Source organism: Lepidochelys olivacea (assembly GCF_965140295.1).
Source record: "Lepidochelys olivacea isolate rLepOli2 genome assembly, chromosome: 4".
Taxonomy (NCBI): domain Eukaryota; kingdom Metazoa; phylum Chordata; order Testudines; family Cheloniidae; genus Lepidochelys; species Lepidochelys olivacea.
This window is the reverse complement of record NC_140414.1, coordinates 17,703,070-17,723,853: the sequence shown is the minus strand read 5'-3', so window position 1 is coordinate 17,723,853 and position 20,784 is coordinate 17,703,070. Positions and strand designations below refer to the sequence as shown.

Below are 20,784 nucleotides of genomic sequence, written 5' to 3'. Positions count from 1 at the left end.
AGTGTCCACCATTCCCAGGTAACACTCAGAATTCACAGCCCTGACCCTTTTCTAAGACCATGATCCACAGAATAGCATTTGTTTCAAAATGTAAGGCAGATTGATACTACTGAGGAGGTATACCATAAAATAAGTGAGGCACAGCCAGAAAAGGAAGAATACTGGAAATAAAGCTTACATAGTCCATCCAGTCTAGGAAATTTACAAACTTTGCACTGCTCCTAGATATCAAACTTAATAACACCTCTAACTTTCCAAATGGAAAGGAGTAGAGCCAGGAGGCCTGTGAAACTCTGGGTGACAATATTCAAGGTAAAGAAGACCAGTGTAAAATGTTAAGTTTCTCCTTATTTGGGATGGTGCTATAGAACAGACAGGAAAGAAAACCTTTACTGTAGATCCACAGAGAATGCAAATCTCTGTGAAAATGAGAGACAGAATTCTGAAAATCTGGATCTCCAGTTGAACAATTCTGGGACAAATATATGGGGCAAAATATTATTCCACTGTAGTTTTGCCTTTGACTTCAATGGGGCTGGATCTCATTCATGATATTCAAAAACAAAAAGGTAGAGAATGCAATATATAAAATCTCCCCACTGTATTTTCCACTGCATGCATCCAATGAAGTGAGTTGTAGCTCACGAAAGCTTATGCTCAGATAAATTTGTTAGTCTCTAAGGTGCCACAAGTACTCCTTTTCTTTTTGCGGCTACTACTCTGAAATAATGCAATAGCTTGTGCTTTTACCATATGCAAAGGGGTTCTAAGTTAAAAGTTAAAAACACATGTAGGTGGCAGTCATCTCCCCTAGCTCCAATACTGAAGGAGCAGATATGCAGAGTTTAACATATACTAACAGTGAACAGGGCTGCTATACACACAAGCCACTGTATGATATGAGAGAAGGGTATGTTAATCAGTTACACATTATAGCTTTGTGGCAGTTTGTTAGTGATTACCACACATCCTGTTGGAGGCATATTTCCCTCTGGAATATTGACCTGCATTTTTCTATCAATTTTTTTAAAAGGATCGTGTGACAGGGTGCTGGCCAGGAGGTCCTGAGCCAGCCCTCTGTTAGCCCAGCTCCAATTAAGAAGCATTAATTGGGGCTGGCTCGGTATGTCACACCTAATTGATAGAAGGGAAGCACCTCCGGGCCTCATTAGCCAGGGGGCTATATAGGGCTGGCAGGAAGGAAGAGAAAGAAAGAAGCTATGGGCTGGGTGTCCCTGCTTGCTGGAGAAACTAGCTGTCCCCCTCCTAGGTTGCTAGTTTGGAGCCATCTGTAAACAGAAGGTGGTGGGAACTGACACTGTAAATAAAAGGCACTGGTGATTGCACCCAGAAGAGGTCTCATGCTGATTTGTGGGTGCAGGGGTCCCTTAGTGTGAGGGCAACTGAAGGCCCTGTGACAGATAGTCAAGGTTGTTTTAGGTTTCATAGTAGCAGTCGTGTTAGTCTCTAAGGTGCAACAAGTACTACTGTTCTTTTTGAGGATATAGACTAACATTTATTTGAGCATAAGCTTTTGTGGACTGTAGCCCACTTCATCAGATGCATAGAATGGAACATATAGTAAGAGGATATATATACACATACAGAAAATATGAAAAGGTGGAAGTTGCCAGACGAACTCTAAGAGGCTAATTAATTAAGATGAGCTATTATCAGCAGGAGAAAAAAAAACTTTTGTAGCGATAATCAAGATGGCCCATTTCAGACAGTTGACAAGAGGTGTGAGGATGCGTAACATGGGGAAATAGATTCAATTAGTGTAATGACCCAGCCACTCCCAGTCTCTATTCAAGCCTGAGTTAATGGTTTCTAGTTTGCAAATCAATTCAAGTTCAGCAGTTTCTTGTTGGAGTCTGTTTTTGAAGTTTTTCTGTTGCAAAATTGCCACCTTTAAGTCTGTTACTGAGTGATCAGAGAGGTTGAAGTGTTCTCATACTGGTTTTTGAATGTTATGATTCCTGATGTCAGATTTGTGTCCATTTATTCTTTGGCGTAGAGACTGTACATGGCCAATGTACATGGCAGAGGGGCATTGCTGGCACATGATGGCATATATCACAGTGGTAGATGTGCAGGTGAACGAGCCCCTGATGGCGTGGCTGGTGTGATTAGGTCCTATGATGTTGTTTTAGTTTGACTCAGTACCAGCAATAATGGTGCTAGAGAGTAATTTGCACTTTGTACCCAGATTCTATTAATGAGTAGTGAAGCAAGCAGGAAAACTGTGCCTTAAATAAATACTATGGTTCATTTTATTTACTTTGAAGAAGTTCTCTTTGGTGAGAGGAATATTAATGGGGGTTTGGTAACTGTATGTTTATTCTGCCTTAATTTGATGGAGCTATTAAATAACTACACGAGCTATCTTACTTTTCTTTTGCTTTCAGAGTTACAGAAAAATGTATCCACTCCACATTCAGGGGGAATGGGCATGAGAATGAAGATAGCTGCCCTTTCAATATTTCCAGGACAAAGACAATAAACCACAGGCCTAAAATAGCATACCAATTAGTAACGAGCACAAAGTTTCCTGCACTGACATCTTGCAATGAAAATATGAGGGAAAGCAGACTGAATGCCCCTGGTCCTGCTGCTTGATGTTATTTATAGGTAGCTGGCATTTAAAAATGGCAGGAGGAGGAAATAAGTGTCTAAATCCCATTGTGTCAGGATTTAAAACACACTCACAACCTAGAAAAAAGGAAAATACTCTAAGCCAGAATGGGGACCCTTCACATGCAGACCCTTTCTGGTGAATGTTCCTTTCTTCTTGAGTGCACATCTGACAAATTGTGTCTTATCACAAGAACCACAGACAGGCACGCCCTTTTGACATACTAGGCCCTTGAGATGGAAGGTGAGTATGATGGTGGCGGTTTTACACAAGTTTACCATAATTTGTTTAAGACTAGAGCTGTGCAAAACGTTTGCAGTGAAAACCAAACCCAGGGAAACTCACTACGTTTCAGGCTATATTATATATTTGAAATTCAAACCATCCATTGAATGATTCACTAAACATGGCTAGCAAATTTGAGGAGGATTTTGAACAAGCATGGCAGAATTTATGAATCAGGAGAAAGCTGGTCGTTTCAGCTGATGATTGATTTTAGATTGTGGGTTTGATCAAACCTGAAACTGAAAGCAGAACCAGAGGTACAAACCCATGCAAATCACTGCCAGAGGGCCTAATCCGTTAAGCACAATAAATATTAATAAAAACCTGTCTGTGAGCAAAGCAAACACACAGCATCTGCAAACTCACCCAAGTAAACAAAAGGTATGTACACATTTGTTGAAAACACACTGCACACACCTACTCTTAGAGCTATTATTTAATTAATCCCTTTGCCAATGATGATTTACAGAGGGAGTGGAAAATTACAAGAATATATTTATAGTAGTGTCAGGAAAAAGTGACATTTAAATCACGCACAGGATCATAAAGAGCAACAGATTACTGTGTAAATATTAGAACTGACCCTTAGTTGACCAGGAACCTAAAGAAGAACCATGTACAATATCTATATATTGTTAAGGCCTTGCAGTGTACAATCCTTCACAAGCAAGTAGAACGTTTAGTGTTGGCAATGGGAGTTAATTGTATTGATCGAGGACACTGTATGGTCCTGAATAAGTGATCATAAGTAAATAAGTGAATAGGGAAGCCTGATGTGAAAGACTAAGAGCCTGATTTTGAACAGTGTCTCAAACCAGCTTCCCATTTTCCTCCAGCAACTATTACTTGGATGTTCCTCCAATGTGATTTGTGCCTGCAAGTACCAGAAAGCACGCATAAATGATTAACATATTGATGGATAGTAGAACCGATCAGAGGATCACAAGTTTGTTTTGGGGCAACTTTTAAGGTTTTGACATTTGTTTTTGTTCTGCATTGATGTGAAAATGAAGCTTTTCCAACATTTTCATGAAAACTGAATTCTGGTGAAATGTCCATTTTCAGATCGAAAACTGAGCTTTTCAGTTTGGAAGTGGAGTGGGGGTTGTCTGTGTCCAAAACATGAGCTTTTCAGTTCAGGGGGTAGAGGGAGAGAGAGAAACTCTTCCCGACCCGCTTTTAGGACACTTGCCTGGGATGTGGGAGACCCAGATCCAAGTCCCTGCTCTGCCTCATTCACAGCAGACAGTCCTCGTCCCAAACAGCTTACAGCTGAAGACGAGAAGCAACAAAAGTTGGTATAACTGAAAGCAAAGATGGTGGACAAAGGAGGACGAGGGTGAGAGTGATAGCAACATATGGCGGTGTAGACTAGCTATATACAAGATTTGCAGCCTTTTACTTTAGAAAGGTATTAAATAATACATGGTGGGCTTATGAAAGACAGGAGTACTTTCCCTTCTGTCTGTTCCTTTACACTGTCTTACTACAAGTAAAGTAAGAGGTTTCTCTGAGGTTTCTGCCATATGTAACAATGTTCCTGTCTCTGCAGCCTACCAGCTCTTCTGTTTTCAAACCCCATTTTCTTCCTTGCCCTGTCTCTGTTTCTTCCTCTGTTAGTATTTAATTGTATTTAATTGTATTACCCATCTCTGCACATGCAAAGCATGAGGTAAAACAGTCTCTCTGAAAGATACTAAACAGAACAGCATTGTATTGTACTTTCCTAAGGAGCATAGGTCTGAAGTGGCTCCTGAAGCTAATCTCTTCTTTGGTGGTGCGCCCTTTATTCAGTACTAGATTGAGGCATTAGGGCCCACTAAAGTCAATAGGACTTTTTCCATTGACTTCAGTTGGCTCTGGAATAGGACCTTATTGTATGGATCAACAGCCCTGTTGACCAAAGTGATCCCCCCAAAAATAATGTTTACAGTAGCTCCCCCAACTGGAGAGCAGTTTTGGGGCCAAAGGGTTTTGGCTAATCCAAGCAACTATTAGCTGCCATTTGTCCTTGCCTTTAATCATAGTGAGAATGTTGAAAACACTTCCCTGTATTGAATTGGATTTGCTTGTCATTCATCCTTTGTGTCCTATCAGCCAGGAAAAAACAGCAAGATGTTTGAGTCATCCCAGAACAAAATAATAAATAGAAAGCTTGAAATACAAAGAGAAGTGAAACAAACCATGACAGATAAGACATTTGCCTGTAATATCTCTGGGAGACCTTATCGAATTAAGTTTAAGTATAGTTAGGGTCCATTGCATTAAATGAACGGTTTAGGTATTATTGTGGGCCAGAATTGTACGTAACCTCTCTCTAGGGGGGGAAGGGGGATGTGAACCCTGGAAAGTGTTATAAACTTCAAGGGACTATACTGACCAACAGGCCACACAAGAATGGACTTTTGGGACAAAACAGTGTCAAGTGGTTTGCCAGAGGAATTTTTTGAAGCTGTGCCCTGAGGAAGAGACCATTGTCTGCTGATTAACTGTTCCCAGAGTCTCATGATCAAAGGCCAAAACTGTATAAAGGAAAGACTTATCTATTCCTGGGGGTGGAAGAAGGAGGTACCAGTTGTGCACTAGACTGTTGTGAAATTGTAATAAACAGAAAAAGCCTTTTCTCGGGTTTGAAGGACTGACTCCTACCACAGCCCTTGCTGGAATTGGGGATGATCTCCAGTAAGCTTTTTAGCATGTGTGCAGGTGCTTTTATTGTTTTTAAACATCTTCTCTGCAATGCTTTCACCTTAATAATAAATGTGCTTGCTTAGAAAGGGCTGTGGGGTAACTTGTGACTGCTGGCAATTACAGGTGCTCATAGCCTTCGGCGAGTTAGCAAAGCACAGACTCTGGTCTGTTTGCATGCTCTCGTTTGCAGGAGATAACAGTGTAGGCAGGGTACCATGCGGCATGAAAACCTCTGATCATGAGGGTGACACACACAGGTCTCTACCCAAATGAGGGCTGAGGAGTCAGGAGTGGGTGCCTTCGAGAGCCACAGAGGGGGAATATAGGCAATGTTGCCCTGAACCATGACAGAAACAAGCAAGCAAAAAATTCCCTGTCGTATGACTGATGACGACTAGGGTCAACAATGTCTTTGACCATGCAGGTGCCTCAAAAATATTGGAGGGTAAAATTCAGCACTTTTTTTCAGAAATATGTAGCATTTGAGCTCCTGCTGATCCTGAATGCAAGAATCTCCAAAAAGTCATGAATGAAATTTTTTTTTCATGCTTTGAAAGCTTTTAATTATGACATTTTAATCTGTGCATAATCCATCCACTTGGCAGTGATGACTCAACAGCTAGGAGGTTGGTTGATGGGTTCCTTTCTGTAAAGGTTGCCAGTTCCTTGCTGGAGAAGGGATAAAGAAAGCGTTTAACAGCTTTGGTCTAACACTGAGGGCCATATGTGGCCCTTGATCCATGCATGCTGCAAGTCCTATAGACAGCAATGAGAACTTTAGCCATGGACTGAGGGCATTGCATGACCCTGTGGGGGTTACTTTTGAGATTGGCTCTATATCAGGTTAAAATAGAGACTAATCCTGAAAAATCTTTACTCAACTTTAATCAGCGCTTGCTCAGGCAAAACACCCACTGACAGCTGTCTGTGGGAGTTGACATAAATAAAAACTAACACCCTCATCAGGTGCAATAAACATCATCAGATTCATCATCAGGTGCATCAGTGCAATAAACAGTGTGACTAAAATTGTGCAAACCATTTGGAAATAAAGTCCTATAGGGGAACTTTGGTAGCAGATCAGATTTACTTGTCCGGTATGCTTTCTGCCTGACTGTGGGACCTTGGAAAATAGTTTAGAAGACCAAAATGGACTTGACTTAAGTGATGTTAATTTTCTTTCCTTATTAAAATATAAGGAACTTACTATATATTTGTATACACAGAGTGGTTAAGATTTTTCAAGTTGACTACAGGGAGCCGTGTGGTTAAATCACGTAACTGGCATTGATTTTCTCAACCACTGTTTTTAAGCACAGACATCCCTATGCTTGGTGGGAGGCTGGGTCTTTCAGTGAGGGCACTGAGATACTTAATGACATTTGTCATTAAAAACTGCTGAGTATGAACAGTGTTCAGATTACAGTTGGGTGAAATCATTTAGAAAAAACACAAGAATTTGCTTGAAACTTCACCCTCTTTCCCCAAATCAAATCTAATCACTTAAAGGTTTGGTTTGAATACATACTCCCTCCTGCCTATTCTCGAAGCCCTTCTCCATCTCCGTGACCCCAAACAAGGCCCTTAATGCCCTCTTCTCTGAGCCCAAACAGGCTCTTCAGTCCTTAGCATGGCCCCATCATGGAGTTTTAGATATGAAGTCTTCCTCAAGCTAATGCAGGGCAGAATCCAGTCCTCAGAGTTGGGCTGTTTTTCCATTATCTATTTCAAAATCAACCCCTCTTCTTGTTGAATTGTGACATTATTGATCACATTACAAAACAATGTTATGACAAGCAGTATCCATTACAAACAACAGGGTCATAGGAGCAGCAACAGGGATAACAGTGTGGGAATCTTCTCAACATCTTAGATGTCTATATACAAACGGGGGACCATGGGGAATAAACACGGAGAACTGGAAGTCCATAAGCTAAATTCTGATTAAACTGGCATCACAGAGACTTAGTAGGATAAGTCTCATGACTGAAATATTGGTATAGAGTGGTGTAGCTTGTTCAGGAAGCACAGGCCGGGGGAAGAAGGCAGGAGGTGTTGCATTATACGTCAGCGATATATGCATTTACTCTGAGATGTAGAAGGAATTGAGAGGCAGAGCAGTTGAAAGCCCCTGGGTGAGGATAAGAGGTGGAAAAAGCAGAGGCTATGTCAAGATAGGAGTCAACTACAGACCACTAAATCAAGAGAAGTTGGCGGCGGATGAGGCATTTCTAGAACAAAACAGAAATATATCCAAGACATAAGACCTGGTAGTAATGGGGGTGTCAGAATCTCTTGATGTAGACTTCCGAGGGGTCCCAGCTTCTCCTAACCAGCCCTCTTCAGTTTGTTTTCAGTCCAGGAACTCTCATCTTAAATGGAGTCTATCAGCCCTTCAACTCCAGGGCTTGCAGTCTCCTGGTTGCTTTCTCAGAGGCAGCCTGGCATAGGGCTGTCACCCCTTTGCTATCTCAGGCCTTTCTGCCTCCTTCTCCGTACTCTCCCCTTTACAGCCTGTCTTGTTTTCTATATTGGTCACAGCTGTGGGTGCCTGTCTCCATGATTGGCAGTTCTGGCAGCTGTGTGGAGGTGCAATCAAGCGGATTGCCTGTAAGCGGGAGAGACTCTCCTCTTTCTTCTGCCTAGGCTCATTATGGGGTTTGTAAAACCCATTACAGGGGATTAACTACCCCAGCATCTTTTGGAAAAGTAACATGACAAAATATCCAATAAATTCTTGGATTGTACTGGGGACAACTTTATGTTTCAGAAAGTGGAGGAAGTAACCAGGGGGACAGCCATGTTGGATTTGATTCTGCCTAACAGAGAGGAACTGGCTGTGAATCTGAAGGTAGAAGGCAATTTGGGTGAAAGTGATCATGAAAGGATAGATTTCATGATTCTAAAGAAAGGAAGGAATGGGAGCAGCGGGATGAGGACAAATCAGACTTTAATAAACTCAGATAACTGGTAGGTAAGGTCCCATGGAAAGAAAATCTAAGGAGAAAAGGAGTTCAGAAGAACAGGCCATTCTTCAAAGAGACAACACTAAAGGTGCAAGAGGAAACACTCCTGATGCAAAGGAAAGAGAAGGAGAATGGTAAGAGGCCAATATGGCTCCATCAGGATCTCTTTAATGACCTGAAAATCAAAAAGGAACCCTACAAAAAGTGAAATGTGGTCAAATTGCTAAGGATGAGTACAAAAGAATAGCACAAGTATGTAGGGACAAAAACTCAGGAAGGATAAAGCACCAAACGAGTTACTCCTAGCAAGGGACATCAAATGCAATAGAAAAGGCTCTATAAATACACTATGGGCAAGAAAACGATGAAGGAAAGCATAGATTCTTCCATGGAGGGGAAGAAGAGCTAATAATGGATGGCATCAAGAAGAGTGAGGTGTTTAATGCTTATTTTTCTTCAGTCTTCACTAAAAAGATAAAATTGTGACCAGATACTTAACACAATATTAACAAGGGGGAAGGAATGCAAGGGAAAGAACAGATTAAAGAATATTTAGATAAATTAGACATATTCAGGTTAGTAGGACTTGAATAAATGCACCCGAGGATACTGAAGGAACTAGCTGCAACAATCTCAGAATAGTTAGCATTATCTTTGAGGACTGGAGAAGGGCAAACATAGTACCTATCTTTAAAAAGAGGAACAAATAGGACCAAGGGAACTATAGACCAGTCAGCCTTTCATACCTGGAAAGATACAAGAACAAATGATCAAACAATCAATTTGTAAGCACCTAGAGGATTATAGGATTACAAGCAATAGCCAACATGCATTTGTCAAGAACAAGTTATGCCAAACCATCTTAACTCACTTCTTTGACAAGGTTACTGGCCTAGTGGATAGGAGGGAAGTAATAGATGTTATGATCTAGATTTTAGTAAGGGTTTTTACACAGTCCCACATAACATTCTCATAGGCAAACTAGGGAAATGGGGTCTAAATTAAATTACTGTAAAGTGGGTGTACAACTGGTTGAAAAATCTTACTCAAAGAGTAGTTATCAATGGCTGGCTGTCAAACTGATTGGACTGGGGAGAGGGGGAGGTTATCTAGTGGGGCCCATAGGTCTCTCTCCTGGGTCTGCTACTATTCAGTATTTTCATTAATGATTTGGATGATGGAGTGGAGATTATGCTTATCAAATTTGCAAGATGAGACCACCTGGGAGGGGTCAGAGGACAGAATTAGAATTCAAAACAATCTTGGCCAATTGGAGAACTGGTCTGAAATCAACAAGATGAAATTAAATAAAAACAAGTATGACACTTAGAAAGGAAAAATCAAATGCACAACTATAAAATGGGGGAATGACCGGATAGTGGAAGTACTTCTGAAAAGGATCTGTTGATTATAGTGGATCACAACTTAAATATGAGCCAATAATGTGATGCACTTGCAAACAAGGCTAATATTATGGCGTGTCATATGTAAAATGCGGGAGGTAATTGTCCCATTTTACTTGGCTCCAGTGAGGACTCAGCTGGAGTGCTGTCTCTAGGTCTGGGCACCATACTTTAAGAAAGATGTGGACAAACTGGAGAGATTCCAGAGGAGAGCAACAAAAATTACAAAACGTTTAGAAAACCTGAGCTATGAGGAAAGGTTAAAAAAAACTGAGCCTATTTAGTCTTGAGAGAAAAAAGACTGAGGGGAGACCTGATAATCTTCAAATATGTGAAGGGCTGTTACAAAAGAGGACGGTGATCCATTGTTTTCCATGTCCACTGAAGATAGGACAAGAATTGGCTTACTGGGCAGCCAGGGAGATTTTGGTTAGATATTAAGAGAAACTTTTTAACTTTAAGGATAGTTATGCACTGGAATAGGCTTCCAAGGGAGGTTGTCAAATCCTCATCACTGGAGGTTTTTAACAACAGGTTAGACAAACAGCTCTTGGTGGACTAGGTTTACTTGGTCCTGCCTCAATGCAGGGGGCTGGATGGACTAGATGACCTCTCAAGGTCCCTTCCAGCATGATTATGCTGGTGTTTTCTGTGGGCACCTTTAATAAGGGTGTTTATCAAGAGAAGAGAACGTGCTGTGCATGCCAGCCAGCTCATTTCACACGCCCCTTTGTTCTCTCTTGATCCACCCCTTGGGCAAATTGAAGACAATGGGCTTGTGTTGTGGAACACTGTGCAGGACAGTACTGAAAGAGGCATGTGTAATAACAGCAGATCCAAAGTTACCGTCATGGAAAGATACAATATGAACGTTGTATCTGAAGTGGTTTTAGTCAGCAAACACTATTTTAATGCCCATTCATTTTCAAATGTTCATTTCCCTTAAAGCAGAGAAACGTGAATGGTAATAGAAAGACTGAAAAACCTCTGCTTTGATCCAGGTCTCTCAGCCAGTTAATTAGGCACATGTGTATTTACAAGAAGCAAAAGGCTTTGGCTGGCTTAGTGCCTTATCGGGAGCTCGTGTGCTGTGCTCTCACAAATTTAAATTGGTTAATTACTGGTGAGACCTACCGCATGGTGTCCTAAAGCAGAATTATCATAAAGGGAATGATGACTAAGCACGGAGCACATAGGTAGGTAATAATTATGTGCCATGGGTAAGGTTCTGATGTCCCTGTTTACAATGAGTAGTTCCCTTGAGTAATGCTATTGAAATCAACAGGCCCACACAGGGTAAGGTGCTACTGAACCAGAGTAAGGGGGTTTGAGTCTGGTCTGATATTTGAAAGTATAAACACTAAGGGACAGATTGTGATGGGTCTGTGCATGGGGGCATAGGGAGTGGGGGAAAAGGACAGTCATAACCCCTGTACTTGCTTAGGGACGGCTCCCTCTGTGGGTCCCCTGGTATGTACATCTTCCCATAGGGGCTCAAAGAAAGGCAGGGAAGAGGTGGGGCAATGGACCCCATTCCTGTCACACTGGCCCACATATCAAGCCAGGTACTGCCTGGGGAGGAGGCTCTATGTCCTACAGGACGGTGCAATCTCTGCAGTTGCCTTGTGCATCAGAAAGCTCAGGGTTTAGTATAATATCGGGAAAACTTCTTGACAGCAAGATCTACCCTATGACTGTGGAACAGTCTGCCAAGGGAAACATAATGCCAGCTCCATTCCTGGAGACTTTTCAGACTTGACCGAACAAACATGTACATTTGTAGGAGGATGGAGCAGATGACGTGATAGGCCTCTGTGCATCTCTCATGTAGACAATTTGGAGAAAGATGTCTGGTCCAAGTTTTCAAAAGAGCAAGGGTTAGGCCCCCAAACCCTATAAAACCATATTTAGACCCATAAACCGGATTTTAGAGGTGACGAGCATCCACTTCTCACACACCAAATTTTAATTTATGCACCCATGTTAGAAAACGTTGGCCTCTATGTCTGTGTACAAGTCAATCAAAAAGATGAAAAGCCCAGTTCTGTAAGACCAATATGTGTGAATACCTGTTGACTTCATTCTGTAAAAGTAGATTGCTAGTAGGATCAGGCTCTGAACATCTGCATTATTATTATAGACAACATTTCTCCTTTACAGAATCTAATCTTAACGAAGAAGTGGAACAGATCATTACCAAGACATTAAATATTCTTACAGAAAAGTTACCTAGTAATGTACTTGTCCTTGTTGATGGAAACAGCAGATGATAGATGTTGCGATTTCATAGTCACTTTCTTCATTTATTCGGATTAGATGGCACTACATAACAGGAACAGAAGTACTAATCATTGTTCATTACATCTCTCTATTTGCAATGTAGTTTCACTTAATAGATTCATAGATTTTAAGGTCAGAAGGGACCATTATGATAGTCTAGGCTGACCTCCTGCACAACGCAGGCCACAGAATCTCACCCACCCACTCCTGTAACAAACCCCTAACCTAGGTCTGAGCTATTCAAGTCCTCAAATCATGTGCTACACTCGGAAAATTTGTTTTTGTATACTTGGTTTTTCCTAAAGTTTGGGACTTCACATTAAAATAATGTCATTTTTCTTTGATGGAACATGATATATTCTGTGCTAGCACTATAAAAGGAGGCCATTCCCACTATAGGTAGGACTATTACTATACATAGTCCATACTGTTCCTATAATATAAGGGGACTATATGTACTATGTATAGTAATACTCCCAAATACTACAGCTTACAACGGTATTACTAATTCAAACGATTTGCAGCAACTACTCTAAAATACTTCAGTATTATTTTACAAGAGAGACTCAATACCAGGACGAGACTAGAATCCTTGTCACAGCATAGATTAGCTCATGGACAACTGATGTAAAGTTGCCTCAGGTCACAAAGTGAAAGTGTCCTAGCAAGTAAAGCTGAACCAGGTTCCCGTGGAATTGGATGGGAAACGTAGAAATTCCAGTTGATCCAGTGGAGTCCTGTGGCACACAAAGTAAAAAAGCAGAGGTATTAAAAAGAAACCAAGGATACTAATTGCAATATTATCGACTGCTTTCCATATAGCTGTCTCGGCACTGCGTAAGCTAGACCAATGAGACTCCAAGAGTGAATTCCTGGGAAGTATGATTATGGAGTTTTGGCTGTTCTCAATTCATTCCACGGTATTAGAAATAAAAGGCAGGCTGAGAAGGGTGTAACTGAAGAGAATGAAGATTAAGCTTTTTCAGTGAAGTATCATTTGTCAGGCTTGTGTTGTGGTACATGGACAAGAAGAGATAAAGTTACGAATATAAATCTCTCAAATCTCTAAGGGCTAAATTCAGAGATCCTTACCTCAGCTTTTACTCAGTCCGTATGCTGGCAAATGTCAATTGAAGCCAATTGGTGTGCATTTGTTTGAGGAATGAGTAAAAACTGAATGTCAAATGCTGCTCTCATTTATACCCGTGTGAACCTGGACCAGTTCCATTAAGATGTGTGGATGAGCTGGAGGCCACAAAGCCCAGGTCAAAGGAGGGTCTGGGTGAACCCAGCTTTACATCTGCAGTAATGGATACAATAAAAGCATTTGAAGAAGTGAAGTTCAGAATGGCCAGAAATGAGAAGTGGGAAAATTAAAAATCAGAAAGACCCTGGTGCATGCCAGCCTCTAATCTCTCTCCTTTAGACAAGATTTGATCCTCTGAAGAGAGATCTTTTATAACTGGATACATTTATAGTATATAGATATCCAAAATAAAAATAAAATACATTTAAACAAATATTAGCAAGCAAAGAGGCTTATCATCCCATTTATAGAATACCTTTATCCCATCCATCCACTACACCTTGACATACAAGAGCATCTGAGGTAGCCTGGAAAGAAAATTTGCAGTCACGAAAGCAGGAGACACCAGAGGACTGGATGGCTCTGCATACTGATCTTAGACGAAGAAGGTAGGGAAAGGATTCTAACAGTTGGTAAGTCTAAGAAAGCTAGTCATTAGCATGCATCATTATGTCCCCATAGGTTTAAATCCTACAACTTAACCAATAAGAACAGAAGGGACTATAATTAAACAACTTTATGGGTAAAGGCATGCAAGAAACTTTCCCCCCGCCAAACTCAGAGTTAAGTCACTTATCAAGAGCTCACTGAAGTCAACTGAAAGAGTCTCATTGACTTCAGTGGGCATTGGATCATGCTGAGTCCAATTAAATATACGTTCTGAGAAATGAAATCTGCTCAGTGATTACTGTAAAACAGAGAATGTTCTGGTGGATGACTGAAAATGGAGATCCCTAACTACAACTTTCATTATATTGTATTCTCTTCCTCAGTGTATTTTATAGGAACCATCTAATGTATTCTGAAGTAATTTGATTTAATCTGATTTATTAACTAACACTGATAGCTAGACACTAGTTTATACCAAACGGAACCTGTGTGTCAGTCCAGATGGCTACCCCATTATTCACTGATAACAGTTAAGAAAAAATAAAGAGTCGACCATGCATAAATAACCCTTTTTCATACTTTGAGAAAATTTTATTTTTATGGTTGCATGGGTCTCTGGCTGGCCAGCAATACACAATTAGGTTTGTCCCTTATATGTAACAGAATGTAGCTGACCAATAAGAGCCGAGTGACACATTGCCTCTAACACCCAGCACTACAGGTAAAATTATTAAATCTAGATTATTTGCTCTCGAGTTGCTTTGTTGATCACAGAGTTAACAGATTATTTGTTATATAGTAGCAGTCAGGTCATTTATTCAGTTAAGGAGTGGATCCCAAGAGCTGCAGATGGCTTCCTACACAGTGAAGAGCATCTTTTGTATGGGGGAAGATTTTTTACTGATGGCCTAATCATCCACTGCACACACACAGAGCAAAAGCCCTCCCTTGAAGACATTTGCCATGGATATGCTCAGGGGGACTCATAATAGAGCTGAATTTTGTCTCAATTTTGATATGCTGATAAAACTTTCCATCCAAATTTCAAATTTTGATGATGAAGGCCAAACACAAGGCAACCAACCAACCAGTAATATTTTCACAATTTCCCCCCACATGGATGAAACATTTCGAGTGACCGGGGGGGAGGGGAGGGGGGGTTAGGAAGAAAGGGTGTGGTGAGAAGATTTTACAAAATTTTCATTACTTTTATTTCTCTGGCCAGTGCTGCTTACAATGCTCTTCTGAAACAGGTGTTTAAGTCAATCTGTTGTGTTATAGCTACATGGTGAAATAGACCTGGCAGCCCTTGTACCTCTTTTGATACACGCATTTACACTCAGATCTGGAACCCGCAAGACTTCAAGTCTCAAACCCACACAGTTCATACCAGCTCCTGTTCTCTTTTTGCCTCCAACAGGACATGACAGTTGGGTTGTTGACTGGTTTCCATAGCAACTCGGTTGCCCAGGTCCTCCTCTCTAGGCTCTGCACATTCCTAAGGCAGGTCTGGCCTGGATCTATCAAGGCCAGACCCAGCTTTCATCTGGTCTGGCTCAGCTTTCTCAGGACACAAGTGCTGTCATGTATTAGGCAGCCAGCACCGCCCACCTCATCGCAGAACCTCCCTTGTTGCCTTACTCCAGGGAGGGCTTTGGCCTCTCCCAGTTCAGTTAGTTAGAGTGACTGATCTAGGAAACACCCCACCCTTTCCCCACACGTAGCCCAGCTCAGCTGAAACAAAAATAACCTTCCTGTGACCAATTTTATTAAAACCCAACACTACAGCTACCAAACACAGCAGCTTCTTGAGTGACTTGCATATGAGGGGTTTGAAAAAACTATTAGCTGTTCCTTCTTTATGCCTATAGGTGGAACACAATATATCAGTCTTATGCCGTTTACCCTTACATCACACTGAAGTCAATGACAGTTGAGGGCATTCAGCACCTCACAAAAACACATGCATTATGCAGTTGCACAAATGACGATAGCATTTACCCTTGCATAAGCCTTAGTACTGCATAACTCTACAAAAGCAGCCATTGTCCTGACATATTCCAGTGCCTTGGTTTGTCTGTTTTCCACATCACCTCCCTTCTCCATGTTTGTCTCCTCCCCAGAACGGCGCAAAGGGAGTTTCCAGCACCATTTGCATAATGCTGCCCTTAAGACGATTGGGTGGGAAACAGTGAGATGAGACTGTTCACTTCAGGAAGGACAATACAAAGTTGCCAGCTCTTGTGACATTACTTTGAGTCTGTTAATATTAGGTATTATCTTTTTACAGCTTCTCCCGCTATCTAGCTGTACCTTCATCTCCTGACATATAAAGAGAGGTTGTGATGAAGAACAGGTTAAATACTGAGCTTGAGTCTTCTCTCAAACCGATTTTACTTTGGCATATTTCCACTGACTTACATGCCATTACTCCCAATTTATACCAGTGTAGGTCAGAGGAGAATCAGATATTCTTCCCTATACTAACTGAAAACATTTGGGGGAGGGGGGTGGCAAAAACAATGCAAATTCAGGTCAACTGAAATATGTCAAATTTATGTCAAAGTTACAAATTGTTTGCCAAAAAATTCCAACAAAAATCAAAATGTTTCACTGACATTTTTAAATGAAAACGTTTTAATTTTTCAATTCAGAATGACTTTCAATATTTCCTTCAACTTCATTAAAAACAGAAAAGGCAAGAAAGTTCAAAAGTGAAACTTTCATTTTTAAGTGTTTTCTTTCAAACCAAACTGAATTTGATCTTCTGATTCACCAAAAATCTCAAAAAACAAAACAAAAACAAAAAATCTGGTCAATCCAAAATTATTCCCTCCTCCAAAGTTTTTGGAACTCTCACCAAACCAAGACATCCTTTATTCACATAGCTTTACTGTTTGCCTCAGATTCTAGTGCAGTTCAGCCATCTACATTAGAAGGACCATACAACAAAATGTACACCTCATAGGATGCAGGGCTTAACATTATAGATACAAGGGTGTAGGAGTGACCTTTAATCCTTTCTTTCTTAGGTTCCATGAGGTCTGGTACTTTATGGATTATTTCTTGTTTCAGTATGTATCCTGGTATTTGTTTTTGTTGATTTGGTTTTATTTAATATTTGTGGATGTAAACATGTTATGTAAAAAGTAATCCATTTTTCATCAGCATAAAATGGATTTTATCTGCTTTTATACTGTTCTGTGATGCTGTAAGTTAGGTGTAGCGTCCTGAGCACCCAACGTAGATTGTGTTTTGAAGGACCTTATTTCTTCCCAGTGCCTCAATAGTACTGATGGAAAATAAAGTTCATTCCTATGATGTGTTATTTTGCATAAGTTTGGACAACCTGAAAGATGACAAAAAAACCCACCATAACTGTTTCAGTGCATAACACAGGGCCAGACTCACCGGTATGATAACACAGGTTAACTGGCTGAATAAGTCAGGTATTACAGCTAGCTTGGGCCACTGTAGCAGTGCAAAGCACCTCAAGTTTACTGATGAATGTGGCCCAGTATCTCTAGTGTCAGACAGAAAGAGATAGAACTATAAGCATGCCTTGTCCTATTTGCCTCGGTAAACATTATACACGGGGCTTTAATAAAAGGCTTACGTTAGCTATTCTGTTCTAATAATGGATGACTGACATTTATGCAGAGGAAGCATTTTTTATGGATTCCTGCTACCAGGGAAAAGTAAGGTCAACGTGACCTTTGAAAATATAGTTGTGATAGCATTAATGAAAAATAGCAGAGACACCTCACCAGAGACTTATGGCTTCTGTTTAGCTACAAGACAGGTACAAAACACTTTCCTCTGCCTATCCTGAATTGCAGGGACTACCTTTAAGTATGAGCGTCATCTTATAAAAGATCGTTTCTGAAGGTGAGCACTAACATGTCTCCTTTGCTCTAGTACACTAACCAGCTGAAAGGAATTTGACACGCAGTCTCTACAATGCCGTAATACCAATCACTTACTGACACTGCACATTGAACAGAAAGCAGAAGTGCGGCTCCAGCTAAATTCACTTACCTGTATGTGTGATCAAAACCAGCTGAAAAGTAACAGAGGAGTTTCACGTGCCTTTTTATTGAGCCCCGGACGAAGCATGACAGCACTGTACTCTACCTGACAGTTGCTTCCAACAGTTTTATGCAAGAGTCCAGGAGCTGTTAATTGTTACTTTGCTCAACAAGCAGGGAAGTGTTGGAAACACGAGACACTCCCTGCACCTTGGTGCCTGTTGGGAGTGTTTGCTTTCCTTTCTATGAGCAGCTGATAGGAGCACTCCCTACTCAGGGTTACACACCTAAGGGAAGTGGATTGACTATTCTTGTTAACACTTTAATCGCTGATTTTATCGTGGAAGGCAAACTGTTGATGCTAACTAGCTATTTACTGGCCAGATGCATCCTAAAAACATTCACCACCTGTTTTCAGTGCAGAGTAGAGCAGAAGAATTACTTCTTGTGTCTTGCTTACAACACTCCTAATACATCCCAGAATGATGTTTGCTTTTTTTTGCAACAGCGTTACACTGTTGACTCACATTTAGCTTGTGATCCACTATGACCCCCAGATCCCTTTCCGCAGTACTCCTTCCTAGGCAGGCATTTTCCAGTTTGTATATGTGCAACTGATTGTTCCTTCCTAAGTGGAGTACTTTGCATTTGTCCTTATTGAATTTCATCCTATTTACTTCAGACCATTTCTCCAGTTTGTCCAGATCATTTTGAATTTTAATCCTAACCCCTCCCAGCTTGATATTGTCCACAAACTTTATAAGTGTATTGTCTATGCCATTATCTAAATCATTGATGAAGATATTGAACTGACCCAGAACCGACCCCTGTGGGACCCCACTCGTTATGCCCTTCCACCATAACTGTGTACCACTGATAACTACTCTCTGGGAACGATTTTCCAACCAGTTTTGCACCCACCTTGTAGTAGCTCCATCTAGGTTGTATTTCCCTAGTTTGTTTATGAGAGGGTCATGCGAGACAGTATCAAAAGCCTTACTAACGTCAAGATATAGACAGTATAAAAAAACACTTATGGGTTTAGATTTCAAGCTACTCAAAAGTCGCATGTGCTTAGATCCAGAGTTTTAGTGCAGGTTTACACTACAGCTTAGGACTCATGAACATTTCAATGCTCTGCGAGACAGGAAAGGGATAACATTCACACTCATGCCTGTGAACTGAAGTGAAGATACAAGCAACCAATGATTCTAAGTGGGTCACCCAGTTGAAAACCTGAACCACACTTACCATTTTTACAGTCCAGTTTTTGCCTGGACCTTTATTTGGCGGTTCGGGGGTGGGGAGGTGATTCTGGAAAAAGAATATTTAAAATTTAGGGCCAGGTCCTAAATCAGCATAGCTTCACTGCCATCAATGGAGTTACATCAATATACACCAGCTGAGGTAGACCGTTTTGGACCAATCTCAAATGCCCATAAAATAAATAATAATAAATCCTCAAATCGCTTAATATACACAGGGTCACCTGGAAAATCTTTTATTTTAACTATTTTTGTGGTTCAGTAAATGCAAAATTGTTCTAACCAGAAAGAGAAAAAGTTCTGTTGCCTGACTGACCTGATCTTGGCTCAGGTTTGTTTGTATCTTTTGTTTCTACTGTGGAACCCCCACTCCCAGCTATGGCCTAATTCTGATCTCACTTGCTTTAAAGCCAAACATGAATAATGCCACTGAAACAACACTGAAGATCAGAAATAGGCAACACCCTGAAATAAAAAAAACCCACCAGCTTTAAATTAGAACACATAGGAACACAAGAACCACCATACTGGGTCAGACTAGGGGTCCATCAAGCCCACTATCCTGCCTCCTACCGTGGCCAGTCCCAGAGTTTCAGGGGGAGCACAGAGAACAGGGGAGTTTTTGGAGAGATCCACCCCTTTCTTCCCTTCCCAGGTCCTGGCAGTCAGAGGTAGACGGTCACCCCAAGCACGGGGTTGTATCCCTGACCATTTTGGCTAATTGCCATTGACGGACCTATCCTCCATGAACGTAGCCAGTTCTTTTTTTGAACTCTGTTTTACTTTTAGTCATCATGACATACCATGGCAATGAGTTCCACAGATTAATTATTTGTTGTGTGCAAAAGTACTTCCTATCGTTTTTATTGTGGGAGACCCATGGGTTTTTGTATTGTAGGAAAGAGTAAACAACGTCTCTTTATTCACTTTTTCCTTACCATTCATGATTTTATAGAACCCTATCATATCTGCCCCCTTAATTATCTCTTTTCTGAGCTGAAGAGTCCTAATCTTTTTAGTCTCTCCACATATGGAAGCCGTGCCCTATCTTGGATCATAAGTTGTGGCTGCAAAAGGGGAGAGATGAGGAAAGATACTATGCTTTCATGCAGTGGATCTGCATGCCCCCCAAGCCTGCTTTATAGTTATATCAAACAAAAGGAGTGAGTTTAGTTATGCTGCATCCTTCTTTTGTTACTACAAGACAGGAGTTATTGTGGAAGTTGCAGGGCGTATGTGTGTACAGACACTAAGCTACATAGCGAATTACTTAAAAAATAAAGTCCTTATTTGGTCTAAATACGCCTAGCTTAGCTTAAGTCAGTGGAGCTACATCAATTTATACCAGCTGAGGATCTGACCCAGTGTCACTGGCAAATAAATCACTAGAGCAGTGAATGATATTTGGGAGAACTGGAAGAAACAAGAGGGATTCACACTCAAATACTGTATTGGAAAGCCAGAACGAATGAATGAACGTGTCCTTCGAAGATGAAGCAGGCAGCCTGGAATTTGGTGTAGCTTGTTTTCAAAGA

The 20,784-nt window shown here is 40.9% G+C and overlaps 1 protein-coding gene across 1 annotated transcript in view; it reads right to left on the bottom strand.

The window, feature by feature from the left end:
* Positions 1–18,198, bottom strand: part of RASSF6 (Ras association domain family member 6) — a 40,477-nt gene extending 22,279 nt beyond the window's left edge. Inside the window, exons 1-3 of the mRNA XM_084627177.1 lie at positions 17,995–18,198; positions 12,834–12,997; positions 12,210–12,302 (exon numbers count right to left, since the gene is read on the bottom strand). Of these exons, the coding sequence (XP_084483303.1) occupies positions 12,210–12,283 (74 nt within the window). The 5' untranslated portion in view covers positions 12,284–12,302; positions 12,834–12,997; positions 17,995–18,198. The remainder of the gene's footprint in view (positions 1–12,209; positions 12,303–12,833; positions 12,998–17,994) is intronic.
* Between the last annotated feature and the right edge of the window lie 2,586 nt (positions 18,199–20,784).